Source organism: Colletes gigas, unplaced genomic scaffold, assembly GCF_013123115.1.
Source record: "Colletes gigas isolate AHSC1104 unplaced genomic scaffold, ASM1312311v1 Colletes_gigas_Sc00012, whole genome shotgun sequence".
NCBI lineage: Eukaryota > Metazoa > Arthropoda > Insecta > Hymenoptera > Colletidae > Colletes > Colletes gigas.
The window spans coordinates 7,268,808-7,287,154 of NW_025106641.1; the positions used below are offsets into that span (position 1 = coordinate 7,268,808).

The window sequence follows — 18,347 nt, forward strand, 5'->3', positions numbered from 1 at the left end:
TTTCTCTGCGATTTCTCTCATTAACGTTCATTTTGCATATATTTTCTAATTATACAGTAAATCGGGATACAGGAAAGATATCGTTATTTAATGTAGAATATATTTATAAACTTAAAAACATTTACATTAAGTAATAGACATCATTCGTACAACTTCAAATACAATATGTAGATATGCAACTCCATCTTTACGTGCGAAAATTCGTGCTGACATACTTAAGGTTATGTTTAAAAGTAATGTCGTATTTCTTCATTTCGAGTAGTTCGCATTTATATAATGAAAGAAGAATACTAAACAGAATAAGGTAGCGCCGAGGATGTTGCAAAAAACAGCCAGTTGCACGTCCGTGATCATCTGAAATGTTAAAGAGTTAACCTACTGTTCCATATTTTTTTATTTAAACGAAATATTTAGAAGTAACTAGAAATAAAGATCATTTGTTACTTAATCTGATTAAGAAGGTATACAATTACCTTGGATAATTACTTTACAGTACACTGTACAGTATACTTAGGGTAAATACTGTCAAATACGTGTCTGACACGTTTCACTATAGCCAAACAACAATCTATCATGAACTATGAACATACTAGACGGCAGAGATGTCAGACGGAGCGGCTCCGCTAGTGGCGACCACTGCTGGCCACTTCTGGACACTGCTAACAATCAGAGATGCCCGTTTGTGCACCGGATGCACTACATACACATGAGGCGCCATCTAGCGCCAAAGAAAGCAAACTATTTCTCGACAAACTTGGACGTTTTATCCTAGAGGGCCAAGAGGTCTGAAAAATGGCGCGAATTTTAAATTATAAAAATTAGTTTTGGCCTAAGTTTATTAAATAGACCGATTTATATAATCTCACGTTAATGTATATTACGCCTAACGGAATATGAAGCTATAGTTATGCATAAATAACAATAGAAATTACGAATACTGGTTAGAGTATCGGAAAACAGAAGATGTGTCTTCTAAAGACAGTAACAGCAACTATTGCTTAATAATTGGCAGCAGGGGAAATGATTGCATTAAACTTGTTTTAATCTAATCAATATATTACACTTTTTTTTATATATATATATATATACAAAAACATATGACTAATCGCATATCCATCGTATGCTTAATCACACATTTACATCGTACTGCAAATCAGTAGTTATTAATTACTATGAAAAGGAAAATATAATACATGTAATAACTTGAAAGCGAATCGGTATAATCGTATGCTCACGATCTTCTGGCAAATTATCGATAAATTACTCTTCGTTGAGGTAACACGAGTATACGCAATCGTTTTATATTATTTTATCGTATAATTATCTTACTGTTGATTAGTTTAGTCAGATTTTATCAGATCGTTCTTTGCAAATATATTTGGTAGCAGCGTACGTTCGTCTGTTCAAACAACGACACGAAATTGTTCGTGATTCTGGCATTGTTTCAACGTTTCGTATCTACGAAGAATGACAATAGATCTTTTCTCATAAAAATATGTCGGCGCCTCCCACATCGACGAATGTTATCTTTTATTTGTACAGAAATTCCATGTCGATCGTTCTTCTCTTCCTCCACACACTGGCATGAATGGAAGACAGTTCCGTAGAACGAATCGCCGTAAGGAATGAAAACTGCCGGAAATCTATTTCGTTATATTACAGATACTTAAAAAAAAAAAGAAGAAATTGATTGTACATCGTTTGCAGTCGCCGACGCAGCCAAACGCGCCGGCATGTATCTCCAGAAGAACCATTTTGAGCTGTATTCGAAAGGTAATCCATAACACGTTATAATAAAGTAACGTTGAAATTGTCAATAAACTATTTCTAGCGGAGACGTACCAATATTTTTCATATTCCGTGGTATTAAGAACAGGAAAGTTACGCAGGAATATTTAAAAATGCACGAGTAGGCGTAGGTAAATAGTATCCATAAAAATAAAGAGTATCCGAGGCATGAAATTCCCCATAGGATTATAACTAGCCTATTTCTTGAAGCTCGAAGCAATTAGGGGATCACATTTTTAGAAATTCACGAGAGCAAACCAAATATAAGGCTACAGACTATTTTTACTGAGTTTTAAAACGTAACCTCTCAAACTCGACTATCAAACGATACCCTTGCAAGCAATTAAATTATATTTTGACAATTCAAGGCCATCGAGGGTTAGATACCACTCTATCGTTTAGTATAAGCTTGCTTGCACTTCGTGTTTCTCGAATACGGAGTCGTGCAACGGTATCGTAAACTGGAGGTGGCCTCGAGCATCCAAAATACAATATGGCGTCGATCTGTGGAATCATTAAGTTCAGAATTCGAATGGTTTTCAACAATTACCAAGAGATTTCTCCTCGCTATTAAGAGTACTCTAGTTTGTTACACTCTGGAATTAATTTGCGTACGGAATATTTGTATTAATGCAGGTTTCACATGCACACACATACACGCGGGGCGTGAACAGAGGGGGATTCGTTTTAAAAAATATCGCAGATGCGTGACAAAAATAATTTTCATTTCACCGGGCACCGTTCCATGAACTTATGCGTATAAAAGTAGTTTCAACGTTTAATTGGCATTGAGTGGTTGGTGGGTCGCGCTACACACTCCCCAGACAATATTTCTGAACTCGCGAAGCGACTTTTACAGCTGCGTGATACAAAAGTTAGAGACCTCGATTAAAAGCGTCTGCGCCATTGTTACCAATCACAGTAATTCCCGCTTTCGAGCGACAATTGTCTACGATCTAACGAAAATTAAAATTCGTATACTTCGAGCTTTCCCCCGTCGAAAATAAGTTCAAACCTGGCTTTACTCGAACTATTTTTAATCGTGACAAATTTCATTCGAGAATAATGTCGTGTTTGAATTCACTTTTATCAGGGAGGTTTCGTCACTTCGTCGACAAAATATAAAATCTTTCATTTTGCGTTCGTGTACATTGGCGTATCCTATTTATTTTCATCGTTGGACGGTACTCGGCTCGGGACAAAAATTACTGCTTACCCTGCGACTTTGTCACCGAGAAACGAGAATTACCGTGTCGCAAAAGAACATAATCGATCACGACGAAAGAGTCATCTAGCCTACGTTTACGTACTACGAACCAAGAACAATGCTCAGCAGAATTCGAATGTTTAAAATTGTTTGGTCCTTACGTTCCGTCTACTGTACAGTTACCTTAAATAAATTACATATCGGACGACCTAAAACGACCCTCGACTTATTAAACAAGACTTAACATTGGAACAACGATTTCTTGTTATTACTTTACACTAAACTATCTACACACTCTGCAGCGACGTCGCAGAGCTCAGGCGCACAGCTCGCGTGACATTAACCAAGTATTTTAACATTAAAATGGACCTTGATCGCACACATTTTTATCGAAAAACTTCCTTCGATTTTAAGGGAAATTATTTACACAGAATATAGACCAATTAATCCTTTGAAATTGAAAGCAATTACTGTAATATGAACACTCGAGAAGAATGTAGAGTAGGAAGAACGAAAGAAGAGGCTTGGGTTGGGGGGAATGTGGAAGCATGAGTAGATTGTGGGCAGCGTGGAGACATTTTTGCTTGATCTCAGGCCATACAAAGTCTGACCAAAGAGTTTTACCCAATATAAACTTGCATTCCTTCCAGGACTCATCTTTCGTTCTCCCTACTATACATTACCATCGACAGAACATCGAAACTGTCTAGCAAATGTAATTTAAAATTATATTTTTAGCAATTAATGTCACGCGAACGGGCGCCATTAACGAGCTGCATCTAAATGCCGATTATCTTGGTGTTTGGAAATTTTATAGGAATCCGAATACGGTTGATCGCCAAAATTCCACCGCGAGCAATCATCTCGTTAGGTCGCGTAGCTTAAATTAATTACAATTAAGTATGATTACGTGACTGATCGTGACTAGACAAAGTGAGGGAGAAACGAACGCGTGAAAACGTTAGAAAATAGGAGGGACAGATTTCGTTTGCTGTGCAGGATCGATCGTTGCAGTTCCTTTTTGGTTTCGCTGCAAGGAATCGATAGTATTACGAGTTTCTGTAAATAATTTCAATTTTGCACAACTTGCTTGGCACGGTTTCGGTGGCGTTCGGAAAACGATTAAATATCAGCCAGGATCAGCGAGGCAAAAATCTGAGACGCGAGGTCCTCTCGCGTCGAGTGCTACGTCGTTACAATAAATACAATCGGTACAACGTATGTTTCAAATGATGTTAAATAGAAATCGAGCTCGTCACATTACGCGCGACTTCGGTAACAATGATTTTTTTTTTATATATCCATAAACGATTAATTAAACCAGTTACATTACTCGGCGCCGTTCGCCTTCTGATATTTCACATTTTGAACTTTTCATTTATATTAAATATGTCAGTGTAGTCTCTGTAATATATTATAAATTTATGTTACGACGTTAATCCTAAGACTCCGTAAAATCTGAGTAACTTCGAGAGACGATTTGAGCCTAGCTTGCAAACTTTGCTTGTACTTGTACAGAACAGTTTAGTTTCATCGTGGATAGAGTCTGTCTAATCGTAAGTTTTTCAACTAAATACTGAAAGAGTTTCATCGAGTAACTTCGAAGCAGTAAATTTTAAAAGCTATCGTTTCTACAAGGAGGCTCTCGACATTACAACGTTCAAGAATACTTATAGTCTCTTAAGCAACGTTTCTCTTTAAAGAGTAATATTTAAATACTTAAACAAACCGTATATCGCGATAATAGGCATATCTCAATGATCCTCGTGAGTCCAAGGATTAATCATCGGGGTAAAGCTATAATTATAGAATTTTTCTCTCTGACGCGATCGCTCTATGATCCCGCTAAAGACACGTCATACTATCACAGTCCAACTCGAAAGTTCGATACCAATAATTCACGATAATTGTTATCTACTTCAGTACGTTCCCCTAAGCAGGTAGACAGAATAATTTCCAGCGGGCTTTGGGCCGTTATAAAAATACAGACGTAGCGCGATCGTGCCACCGTACAACACGGGCGCGTGTAAAAATTCTTCGCAATTCGATTTACAAAGTAGTGATTCTTAAAATGAACATCGATCCCAAAAGTTATCACCTTCACTTTTCGTGGAGTGGAGACAAATTCAACATCAGATGCCAGTCGAGGAATACTTGCGAGAAAGCGACATTTCCCACATCCGCCACCAGAGGGGTACGCGCTCTCGCAAGTACTCGATCGACTCGACCATTCAACGCCTCCGATCTCACTTCCTCAACATAGCAAACCTCTATAGCGAATACCACTCGTTGAGATCCAGCGTTTTCCACTGTTCATTCTAAAAATCACCACTCTACTCCCATAAACAAAAGCTATCTCTCGAGCTCGTGGAAGAGATCTATACCCTAACGCCAACGCCGCTGTCGCCCTTGATCTCCGAAACGAACTCGAACGTGGGGGTGCAAATGTCCGTGGGCGTCGGGGTGGCGAGAGGCGCCAGGCGTTGGTTCCTCTTACCGGACGAGTTCTTCAGGATATAATCCGTGCCGGGCCTGACTCTCAGCCTGCCACGATGCAGGGACGGTTCCAGCCGCAGGATCGTGCAGGACCTCGTCGACAGGCACCTGTTCCTGAACACCGAGTCCGTGGACTTGCTCTGAAAGTCCGCCTCGTTCATCGATCTCTTTCGACTGATCGTAGACGCGAAGTTGCACGGGGACAACTCCCGTTCCGATTCGGAGGTCAGGTTCGACTCGTCGTTCTCCTCGAACGACGTGAAGATCTCCGAGTCGGGCACGGACGGCGCGCTGAAGAAGGACTCGCGCAACGACGACGTCAACGCGTCCGGACAAACGAAGGGATCCAGAGACGTCAGGTCGTTCAGGTCGCTGCCGCTGTTGCACACTTGGAAATTGTTCACCGAGTACGACGAGGGGAACGTCTGATGCTCACCCACGTTGGACAGGATCTCCTGGCTCCTCGAGGACTCCGACCATTTCGAGTCCGACGGCCTCCGCGAGCTGAATCTCGTGGAGTCATGTTCAGCGAAGATTGGCTCCGGCAGTCTGCCCTCCCTGAACCTCTCGGAGTTCTTGATCAGAGCCTCGAACAGATCTATGGGCTCCATCGACGGCCCCAGGCTCGACGACGGTAGATTGCTCGACGAACCGTCTTGACTGGATTTCTCCGTGTTCCCGGGATCCTCGCTGAAGTCCTCGATGTTCAGCAAGACGGATGGTATCACAGGGTCCGAGTGTCTGTCGGGACTTCTCCTGTTGTTCAGCGGAGACTTTGGGTAGTTGGTATTTTCGAAAAGCTTCAGAGGCTCGGAATTTTTCGTGTTTTCCTCCTCGAGGGACGCCAGAGGCAGAGGTTCTATGGGACTCGGGGGCTCCGAGTGTATCGTCGGGACAGTCAGAGTCTCCATGACTCTGTAAGGCTCTAGCAGCCTCGCGTGAGTCATAGGTTCTATGGTGTTGATCGACTCGGAATGTTTCAGTATCTCGATGTTCCTTCTGGCCTGCAGCAGCCTGGACGCTGTGTCTAGTCTGGGCTCCATGTTCCTCGATGTCACATTATCCAATCGAACGAGGTTGGCCAACTGGTTTGGAGTGATCATCATGTGTTTGGGGGACGTTTTCTGGCTGCTGAGCAGACTGGACCTCGCGCTGTCCGGCGTGGAGGGCGACGTGTAACTATTTCGAAGCCTCAGATTCAGGGTGGGACTCGTTTTATCGAGGTTGTTGATCTTCACTCGCGGCCGCGGATAGAGATGAAACCGTCTCTGGTTCTCCAGCTGCCTGGACAGCATCACGTGCTTGGCCAGACCGCCGTCGTATCTGTTGTGATCCAAGTTCTGCACCGAGTATCGGTGAGTCTCGATCACGTTCCCGCTCACGGGTAGCCGGAGATTCACTTCGGAGCGACCGGTCGCCGCTTTGATGTTCGGATCCGACATGGAGCAGAGGTTCGAGTTCCTCCTCTTCGCGTGGACGGAACTCAGAGCGTCGTTGAAGTCCTTGGTGTGGACCGCGGGACTGTCGGCGCTCAGAACAGGATCGGACATGGTGTTCATTTGCAGAGCCTTTCGATTCAACGTCACGTCGCTCTTCAGGTTCTGGTACGAGGTGAACTTCGGCTCCGACGCCTTGGAGAAGTTCTTGCTGGTGAGCCTCTTGTGATTCAGCCGTCTGAGGTGCCGGATCTTGTTGAACGTAGGGTCCAGCAGATACTTGAGGTTCTTGATCTTGTCGATGTTGTGGTTCGAGTCGATCATGTGGTTCCTGTCGATTATGTATTTCAAATCCAGCATCTTCGTCAAGTCGTGGATGTCCTCGTCAACGATGTCGGACTGCTTGCTCTCGGAGGACGCTCGATCGACGTTCTTCTCCGGGGAGATGTCCGTGTGCCTTCCGGACGCGTTCAGGCACCGTTTGCTGGCGTAGAGCGTGCTGTTCTGCTTCGCCGCGAAACAATCCTCCACGGGATGCCTCCTGCCGTCGTTGCTGTTGTTTACCTCCGCTAATTCCAAGTTCGTGTTCGAGCCACGTCTCATCGGCGAGCAACCGTATCGACTGGGCGTCACACCGAACAACGCGACCAGCTTCTCCGTGATTTTTCCCGCGGCTACCCTCATCTCGCCGTGATGGAACGCGTAGATCCACGGATTTACGCCGCTGTGCGCCATTATGGGCAGACCCAACCACACCACGGTCCATTCGGACAATATCGTGGTCCCACAGAAGATGTCCAGCAGCATACACGTCTGGAAAACAGAGTTTTGGGTCGTTGACAAGGATATAGATGATTTATTTAACAGGGTAAATTCAATTTTTAGCATATCTGTGGCGTCACCTCCTTAGGAAGCCTTATTGACGAGTTCAACGAAGGGGTCAGTCGAGTGCTTGCGAGAGAATCAAGAGCGTAGCCCTCTGGCGGCGAGTATCGATGGATAGAAACTACTGAATTTAACCGAAATTTTGAGCAATTAACAAAGTTTAAAAATGGCGATCGAAGTTATGAAGTGACCACGTTTGTATTTGCACAGCTTCAGCAAGGATTCGGGATTAAATTTGCAGGAAGAAGGGGGAGTCAACGTGATCGAATGCGTTGCAGAGAGGGTCAAGGTCGAGTGCACGAGCTCAGAAACTTGTCTTTATCTATCCAAATATCCGTCTTTGGTTCATCCACGTGGGCGGCTTTAATGTTCCTACAGCATGAACAGTATGATCGAACTACGTCGTTACGTCTGTGTGTGTGTGTAATATACGAGCGAAAATGCGAGCTATTCGTCTCGACCTCCATTAAGGAAAGTTGGTGGGACGGGCACCGAGCCGAAATCAACGTATACTTGGCGTTCGGTTGTTTTCACCCCCGCAGAAAATATGAAAAGAGTCGCGCAGAGCGGCGAACAAAGCCGCGTCGCTTCTTCCAGTTCCAAAAATATGCATTCAAACTTGAAACACACGAGGTGTTCGTAAACTTCCTGCATTTTTATCAATATTCTATGTTAGACAGACACCATATTTCCTGTGAATCTTTTCGTCTTGGTTACTGCCCCCTCAGATTTCTTTGCACGTGGCTTCATCGTGAAAGTTCTTAAGTATTGGGGGATATGATTTTTTAAGAACTGTTACAGAAAAATTATCGACACTATCGACGAACTGACAGATAGGAACTTTACGGGCATTCCACGCAAACGGAAAGTTAATTCTTTCGTTGTGATACTGATAAACGAACATGGCAATTTAAAGTTTCGCGATATAAATGTTAAGCAGAACATGAATTTCATCGACAAAGTTGGAACGTACCGGTCCAGAAAACTTCGCGACACTCGCGCGATCGCGATTTGCAAATTTCACGACGGACGAAGTTTCCGCGAGTCTCGCGAAATTAAGACTCGTGGACATTAGTTCGTGTTTCGTTAATTTGTATCGCGGTACAAGGGATTCGTTCGTGATCGTCGTTTCTCTTGCGACACGGGGGCTGTGTAAGGGAAAAATAAAAAGGGCCACGCTTTGGCTGCAAGTTCACCGAAGCTCTGTTTCTCTCTTCGCGGTTAGCCGACGCTCGTTTCCGCCAACTTTCTCGCTGGCGCAATTTCGAAAGTTACGGGTCGTTTTTCACCCTTCAGTCGCGCGAAACTTTTGCTCGAAAGGGGGATGGAGACAGACGCGTCGCGAAAATCTCATTACCACGCTCGCCCTGTCGATTCTCGCAATACCAATCGATCACCAGCCCCGTCTCGGTACAGGTGAGGCGTCGGTTGAATTTTTATTTCTACCGGGGATGAAATCAACGGCGAGAACTTGCCGCTTTAAAAATTAAATTATCAGCTTCCGCTGGAACGTTTCCCGTTGTCCATGCTCGTCGAGCGTGTCGCGCGTCAACATTCCCGTTCGAGCCAAATGCATTTTTAAACGCGATAATACGGCGATCTCTTTCGCGATTTAACGTGCAATCGTTTATTCAACGTTATGTTTATAAATTCAAGGTAGCAGATGGGAGCTTGCTCTGTGCGTTATAAAAATATTGATAATTTTATCCGTGACAAAATACACACGTATTTAGAAAAATTCATGATTTAAATATAGATTGAAAACTGATTGTTGCATGCAACAGAGACTATTTTTATGAATAATATTACACGGATTAAAATATATATTACTCCATTAACTGCTCCTGTAAAACTCACTCTGGGATCACCTGCTAAAAAAAAAAAAATGTATAACAAACTCTGGATTTCAAACTGCGCGAATTACAGTTCTAATTGTAGAATTATAGTTTTAACTTCGATAATGACGCGAAAGTCTCGAAATATCGGTCTCTCTGCAACTCGGTTTAATAATAAACGAAACGTACGACGAAAAGCCAAGCAAATGCAAGATATGTATTCGTAAACAGCACGGAAAGAACTTTCGAGCGATGTATTAATACGTGTTACTTCATTTTGACGAATGGTTCAAAAATAATCGAGCAGCAAACTGCAGCGAACGTGCAACATTTTTCGAGTACATTTACATAGAAAGAAAGTGTATTTATACGATCAATCTATCACCGAAATGCTATATCTATGGTTGGAAAATGAATCGAAAGAAATCGTAAAAAATGTAGCTATAGCAGAGCAGAATGTATTGCACCGTTCGCCAAGAATAGGACCGCGCGCAATGGCGTCGAATAAAATGCTCCGGATGTGTTTGCCGAAGGTAATATTGTTTCGGGATACGTATATTTGGGCGTAACGATAAACTGGAAATGAAACCACTGCGTAGTACGGTATCGTATAACGTGGTGAACAAATTTCTGGAATCCTCGTACAACGGGGTGAATTACTCTCGTATAACGCGGTGGAAGCAATTCCAAGTTGCAGGAATACAGAGGCATTCCCAGTTGTGTACATACTTCGATCCTGATATGTGCGTGTTTACGTCGTTGCCTTGCGGCATTTCCCCTCGATTCGGTTGTTTTTTTTAAATTGCTATATCGAACAATCAACGAGACCATTCAACCAACAGACAGCAACAGAATGGTACTTCGTTCGTGACGTTAAAATTTTGATTCGTTCTACAACTCGAACTGCAATTTTTATTTAGGAACTGACAGAGCGGCTGTTATTTATTTATTTGTTTAATACACGTCTAGGTTTTCAATTTACTTTCTTTAGTAAACTTGAATGGACGAATCTTCATGCAAATTCATATTTTTATTAATAGAATCAATGAAATGGGAGCTTTGCAGAGAGGTTGTTTCAAACCCAAAATATAATAACTCGTATCTTCAAGTATTCCTTTTTTTTTCGAGAATTAAAATTTCTATAAAAATTATACAATATTCTATAAAAATGTTTATATTATATGATTACCCTTCGTCTGTATTTAATATTTCGCGTTTCCAATGCACAGGCAAGGAAATATACTACGCGAGTCGGTTCGACGCGTGTTAGCGGCGAAGTAGAATTGATGCGTCGCGAGTCAGACGGACAAGTAGTACGAGAGTAATAACAGTCGGACGGGACGGAACGCGGGCGGCAACAGCGAGAGGAATTAATTCCCGTAAGAATTTACACGCTGCTAGTGCCGCGATGTAAATGGAGATTTATGGGACGCGTGTGTGCAGGCGTGTTCCACTCACTTGAAAGGGAAGCCAGAGGATGAGGAAAGCTCCGACCGTGACTGCCAGTGTTTGACCGTAACGCGGCAGCGCCAGGGTCTGCGTTTGATGCCTGAACGACAGCTCCACCGTATAAATCGCACGTGCGTGTGCACGAGCCACCAGGTACACGTACATGTAGCAACCGAGGAGCACGAGGGCGCTGGGTGCCCATACGGCACCTACCAGGAACACCCTCACCGGGGGAAGCACCGCTGCACCGAACCTGCAGTTCCCACTGCAATAGAAATTCAATTAACGTCACCTGTGTTTCACTTAAGGATCGTGCAAGATCAGTTGAAAAGTGAGGGGAAATTGTAGAGAATTTTACGATAATTAATTGTACGTTTACTAATGGCGTCAGATTGCCCCAGTATGCGTGTACATATATTGGCTGAGTTAATGCTTTAATCGTAACGGACAGTGATCGTGCTTGTTGGCGGAACGCAGACCACGTGTCAAGGTCGCGATATTGCATCGTGTCGGTCGAACAACTAAACCTGTAACTTTTATTAGGAAAGCTTCCCCCACATTTAATGCCAGATGCTACCCCTAATATCCAATAAGGCCGATATTGCTCGTGATCGCGGAAATGCCCATAGAGCTGTATCTAACGTTTCACCAATTCTCTGTGTTCCTCCCACGTGTTTTGCATAGTGATTCGATTACGGCGTTGCGACGGAAGAGTCAATTGTTAGGGCAAACAAAGTTCGAGACGATAATGGGAGAGCGATAAATTGAGATTAATCGGCCCCGCTGTTATCGAATGGAATTTCTACTTTGCGTCTCGCTTTGTTTCCCGGCTTACGCAGTTACGAGTTTACGAGAGGCAAACAGTGGGGAAACTCGATGAAAGACGGGGGCGTTCGCGTTACCCCGTTAACCCCGTATCCTTAGCAGCGTTGAAACGTTTTTTAAAAACGAGAAGAAACTTATAACGTTCGCGCGTTTCCCGTCGGATGTTTGTTCCATTCTTTCTCGCGCGCGTGTTCGACAAACACGAGGAAACGGAACGCCGACAGCTGCATTCTTAATGAAAACGTGCGATTGCAAAACTACGTACAACATTTACGAGTTTTCGTTCTTCCGTTCGTTTCGTTCCTGTTTGAGGAACGTGACTAGTGGCTAATTTGATTTCAACAATTTTCGGCATGTTTGCCAAGCAGATCGTCGCGCAACGTCAAACTTTCCTCAAACCGTGTCTTTAGTTGCGATTATCAAGTAATTTAAGTTACTCGACTGTTCGATAATCAAACGCGACACAATTCGATGAGAAAATGTTAATTTAAAATAGGAGATTTCCTTTCTCAACATAGATTGTGCACCGTGATAACGTCGATGCGTGTCAGGGGTCCACGAAACCACGTTTGTGGTTTGCAATTTCATACGAATCGTCCCCCATCGTTTAAATAATAATCAGACATTAGGGTTAATCCATTCCACGATAAGTGAAACGATAATGTTTCGGCAAAACGATCGCAAAGCGGTTCAACGAATATTTTATTACTGTCACGCACGAGACCACTGTCTGGAGACCAAACGACCTCTGTTATATTTTTGCCTGACCCAGACCTAGTCTAGACCTTGCGTAAGAGCGTTAATATTTCCAGGACTTCTATTTATAGTGTACAACTATGGTATACGACGTCTGAAAATTGTTGACTTTAAAGTCGCGTTATGGTCGCCTACGAAAATATCAAAGATTCGCGGAGATAAATTAGCCAAATGAATTCCTAAATGTTAAGGCTCACCTGTGGGGTTGGGGCTCGCTGATCGCCTTGGCGTAGATCAGGGGCGAGAGGCCCACGGCGATTGCGTAGATCCAGAACACGGCGATGTATTTCTCGATACTGCTGTGAGTGATGATGTTCTTGTACCTAAGGGGTTGCGCCAGCGAGGTCAGACGGTCGACGGCGATTGCCACGGTCACCAGGACGCTCACGCTGCACAGCGCGATCACGATGCAATAAGGGATGATGCACAACGTCGTGACGCCATTTTCTGGGAGCCCGGAGAGCTCCAGCTGCATTCCAAAGGGCATGAATACTCCGATCTGCGCGACAGTAATATCGAATTTCAGTCTACGCTACTTTCGAAGTCAATCTAAGACTTTGGCGGCCATTATGGTCCCCCCAGTTTGCAACCACGCGACGAAAACGAATAAAATACAGTATAAACTACTATCTCCAGCTGATTTCGACTTGGACGTACAGTTTATAGATCGTAATGTTTCTAAATGCTCTTAAATTTTGTTTAAATTTTGCATAGAGCCGGTTCAACAATTTTTAGTCGCAACCTCGTGAGCGAAAACAGCCGGATGCGCCGACCTTGTCCTCCCCCGCTCGCGAGCTTCCGCGATAAACAATGAAAGCGCAAGGAAATGCATCGGCGGAAATGAAAGGTATCGCGATAACGCAGCGTTCGAAACTTCGCCTCCGTGTTGCGTTTTATAAACGTCGTCGAGCACGAACGAGATACGGAGCGCCGTAAATGTCGCGTAATTTTAAAAACAGATCTACACGGGAGCTCTGCTCGTAAAGCCATTAACCCGTCGTAATCGGATATTTTGAAGCACATTCGATGGTATTGGGGCGAATTGTATCCGGAGATCTGTGGGAGGTTCGAATCGATTAGCTGACTAATTAAAGTACTCGATCTTGAGGGACAATGGGGCTCTCCAGTGTCAGTGCCTCCTTCGAATTTGACGTAGCTGACAGCGCGCTATCGGATTTAAATTCGAGTGATTTTTATCGATTCGAACCCTCGTCCTTTTGTTTATTTATCTTTATCGCTGACGTAACCTTGCGTTTCGAGAGAAAAATTGTGATTGTAATGATATGGATAAATCAGTGAAAAGGAACACGTAATGGAGGGAACCGGAGGAACCCAAAATGGCGGAGGCGGAAGTGGCCCCGCCCGGAGGCCTCTGAAGAAGATTTTATAGTTTACGTCGTTTATGGGGTTTGTGTTTCCCAATTTTAATAGTACGTGATCGTTATCGAAGCATAGTGGTTGCGAGTTTGTAACGTGGAATACGGCTTACCCCGAAGTCGCTGACGGCTAAAGAGACCAGCAAGTAATTGGACGCAGTACGCAGCCTCTTGTATCTATAGAACGCCGCCAGGATAATGGAGTTTCCAGTGACGGTAATTGGTGATAAAATGCAGACTATTGACACCGCCAAAACCACCGAAATTGGATTGACGTCGAGCCGCGTATCGATCTTGGTAACCGTCGGTAGAAGAGCGGTCGTCAATTCACCGGAAACGGTGGACGGCAGCGGGTCGGTAGCGGGCGTTGACATTGTAATTTGCAAGCTTCAAAGCCGGTCGTTTCTCCACGGCTCTGCGTTTTCAAGTAAGATTCCGCTCGTAAACGCGTCCTTCGCGGGACGACATGGCGCATCCGGCCAAACGCGATAGAAATTTCGCTCGATTGGAATTTCAGTCCCCGTATTTTCGGCTCAACGCGCCATCTTCCGCCCCCTCCGCGTCCAAATGTCCTGAAAAATTACATCAATCCTCAGCGACACCGTCACAAATCAACATTGCCATTTTACAATCATACAACCATAAACGCAACACGTAACTCCGATAATAGGGATTGTTTCTCCCTTAGGGGGGCTGGATAATCAAAAGGCAATTTTAAGAATTATTTCACGCAAGGCACGATCGCTATTTAAATTGTACGTCGACAATATTGCAATTTTAGAATCATACAGGCACAAACTCATCCCATAGCTACGATATTAGCGGTTGTTTCTCCCTTGGGGAGGTTGGATAATCAAGAGAGAATTCTAAGAATTATTTCACGCTTCGTTAAATTATTGTTCTACGCAAGGTACGATCACTATTTATATTATACCTTGACAATATTGCAATTTTAGAATCATAGAGGCACAAACGTAATACGTAGCTTCGATATTAGCGGTTGTTTCACCCTTGGGGAGGTTGGATAATCGAAAGAGAATTCTAAGAACTATTTCACGCTTCGTTAAATTATTGTTCTAGGCAAGTTACGATCACTATTTAAACTATACCTCGACAGCTGGATAATCAAATAAATAATGGTTTTATATACGATATTATCACTATTCTAATTCCAAATTTTTTTTAGCGAACGATATTCGAGAACTGATATAAATCTGTGAATGAAAGTAATGGAATATATGATGAAGAATAGGAACAGCGACTATTTTTATTCTTCAAGTCAGTAATTGGGGCAACATTGATGTCTCGTCTCAATTTTCATGAATCCACGACGCTCATTTTATCCGCCATGTATTCTATACGTGCCTCGTTACAGAGAAAATAAACTCAGCCTTTTTTATTAAGAGACGATGCGGTATAATCATCCTGATACGATTCGCGATAACTTTGTTGCGTAAAATAAATGCAGAATAAACCTGCACGGTAACGAAAGGACGCTGATTACGTCGGGTAAACTTTATCGAAAATATTCCGAGGGTTAGTTAAAAATGATGGAAGAAGGTTGCAAAATGAAAGATAAAGAAGGCTGGAGGAAGAGTAGAAAAGTCAGTCAGCAAAGACAGAGGGGATGATATTGGAAAAAGCTGAGCGGCGAAAGTCGGAAGTACGAAAAGTCAAGAAAGTGTTATTCCGATGCTCGGAGAGTTTAAACTGTGATGTCGGAATGCGCTTTTGAGAATCCTCTGAAAGCGAGCGAACGAAAAAGACGGAGAACGGCGCAAAGGAATCCCCAGCAGCTGGAAATACGCAACCGCGGAGAAAGAAATATTAACGAACGCGTTATTTTCATTACACGAAGGGAAACTTTTTCCCTGGGAAAATCCCGAACCGCCCAGGAGAGCTGGGAACGACGATCTTTTCGATGCAAAAGCCTGGCGGCGACCCACAAAGCACGACAAGTTGGTTTATACGCGGAATATCGTGGAATCGATCAACAAAGAACAAACATCGAAACGTCTTTTTTGTTCAAAGTTTTTACAGGAGTCAATTAATCCAAAGATCTTCTCAAGAATATCTGATTCTATCCTCCGCGTTGAAATCTTCGAGGCTTTATAGTTCGACAATTGAATTGTTATTGCGTGGGAAGTCCTCGAAATTTCAATTCTGAAGCTTGAACAGAGTTTTCGAAGTTCGCGTATAAAACTCGAGTCCTCCAAGTTTCCAAGCTCGCTTCCAGAGGCTAAATCTTCGGAATTCGCGCCGTATAAAGCTTTTAAAGAGTCTTTCTAGCATTCTGACGTTTATTATTTCAACTTTCAAATTTGATTCGATTCAATAATAAGAACTGAACTTGGCAGGTTGTTTTTACTTTCGACGACTGCTCGAAGCTATTAATAAATAAATTCAGCGTAAAGTGCCTCGGCTTTTAAAGGTTTCTAAGCATTTACGGGCTCGAACTGCGAGAGCTCGACCCTCGAAGACCGTCTCGATCGCATTAATTCAACTGGTCGACGGATAAGGGTGCTTTCACTAACCTTTCGCGCTTCCGTGCGAATCGTCCAGCGCCATAGTAGACATTGACGTTCGTCTCTAATGTCCCCCCCGGCTGTTTGAAATCCGGATTCAAGGCCGGGTGTGATAAATCCCTCCTGATATCACCATCGATTTAAGACAACGTCGCAGCATCCGGACGGAACCAGGAAATTACACGGTCTCGGTAACGATTCCACCCTTGACCCTGTTTTCTTCTATCAACGTTTCCGCTCGCGGATTTATGCGTCCTCACCTTTGCCTCGAACTTTCTGAAACAAACATCCGCATTCTGTTGCGATTACCCCCACGGTTACGAAACGGTTTTTAATGGCCGAGCAGGTTGTTCTCTCGATAAATCAAACGAGCACGCGATTACGCGCAACAGCTGTGCATACACAGTGTCTGGCGAACTCGTGGAACGCATCAAGTGTCCCGATGTGTTCGTAGATACTGTAATTACAACCCCCTAACCGTTATAATTTCTAGCGTTCTAAATTACATTCCCCCAATTATAATCGAATTTTGTTGATAAACGATGAACGGACCACTCTGTGAAGTATCATTTTTAAATTACGTCTGTGGTCAGAAATCATCCCCCGAAATAGTTAAATTAAATTTAGACAGAGGCCTCGTGAAAGTCTGTACAGTCGTTCTCGAGGAACCCTCGTCGTTCTAAAAACCCAGTTTCGAGAAAAACGCGTTCAAAGTTTTGCACTTAGTCAGCAGCGTGGATACTGTATTCTTTAAATCTGCATAACTCCAGCAATTTTGGAACTCTTTAAGAGCAGAACATTTGAAAAGATCTGTGAGTTTCTCTCAAGAAAAGTGCAACGGTGAATAATTTCAGATTTTAATACAAAGTCGTACGGTGTATTTGCTTCACCTAAACATTCTTTAACGTCGAAACTGTGCGTATCTGCGAGCATAGTAACTCGAAAACTTGAGAAGATAGAAAACAGGAAACGCTCCAGACCTCTGTTAACGATTCGAGGACTCTCGTCAAGCATAGTTCCCGCCAGGACGTTTGGGTCTTAAACGCGGTTCCTCCCCGCCGTGTAAATTGAACCAGCCGTAACAGAGTCCGGGTCCACCGTCGAAGAAACACAGTTCCGGTGTAAAGGAAGGGGTTCGCTGGTTTATATTCACCCGCACGTCTTCCATTATCTCGAATTTGCAATTCGGATGCGGCCGACGTTAAAGCTTCCAGAGACAAATGACCGCTGGCAGGGTTAACCGCTCCCAGCGTCGAGAGCGTTTTCGAGCTTATCAGAATCAACGTACGAACGGCCACGCTCGGTTCTTCTCCTCTTTTCCCCGGGCTAACGCTTAATTAATTCGCGCGGATGCACATTTCGACGCGGCGCTGTTTTCTCGCGAGTCCATTACCCGTTTCGCCGCGTTGTAATTAAGGCCGGGCTACGGCGCGTTCTTCGCCAGGTTTCACGCGATTCCGCCAAAACGGCACGTTCGTCGAACTTTGCTGATTTTGCATGGAACAACATCTAATCACGTATGGATAAATCCTTCTAATGTAGCGCTAACCACCCTCGAAATCTGCTACAAGCTCTATAAATGGCGAACGAAACGTGACTGTTCTGGATGTGTAAGGCTAGAATTCAATAATAATGAAATCCCAAAATCTCTGAAACAGTCGGAGCTAAAAAATGTCAGGAGAAAAGTAAAGCAATTTTAAAATTAATCTTCCTGGTTTAATTTAAGTGATAATATTTGCAATAGAATCCACGTTTAACTGCTTTCGAAA

At 43.6% G+C, this 18,347-nt stretch overlaps 2 protein-coding genes across 2 annotated transcripts; both read right to left on the bottom strand.

Annotated features, from left to right (window-relative positions):
- Positions 1-92: 92 nt before the first annotated feature.
- On the bottom strand, positions 93-354 carry LOC122398966 (dolichyl-diphosphooligosaccharide--protein glycosyltransferase subunit 4). The gene has a single exon (XM_043399236.1). The coding sequence runs from the start codon at positions 352-354 to the stop codon at positions 250-252; it is 105 nt and encodes a 34-aa protein (XP_043255171.1). The 3' UTR covers positions 93-249.
- A 5,019-nt stretch (positions 355-5,373) lies between these two features.
- Positions 5,374-14,435, bottom strand: LOC122398963. Its single transcript, XM_043399233.1, has 4 exons — positions 14,167-14,435; positions 12,875-13,176; positions 11,106-11,361; positions 5,374-7,740 (listed from the first exon to the last, which is right to left on the bottom strand). The coding sequence occupies exons 1-4, from the start codon at positions 14,425-14,427 to the stop codon at positions 5,374-5,376; spliced, it is 3,186 nt and encodes a 1,061-aa protein (XP_043255168.1). The 5' UTR covers positions 14,428-14,435.
- Positions 14,436-18,347: the final 3,912 nt, after the last annotated feature.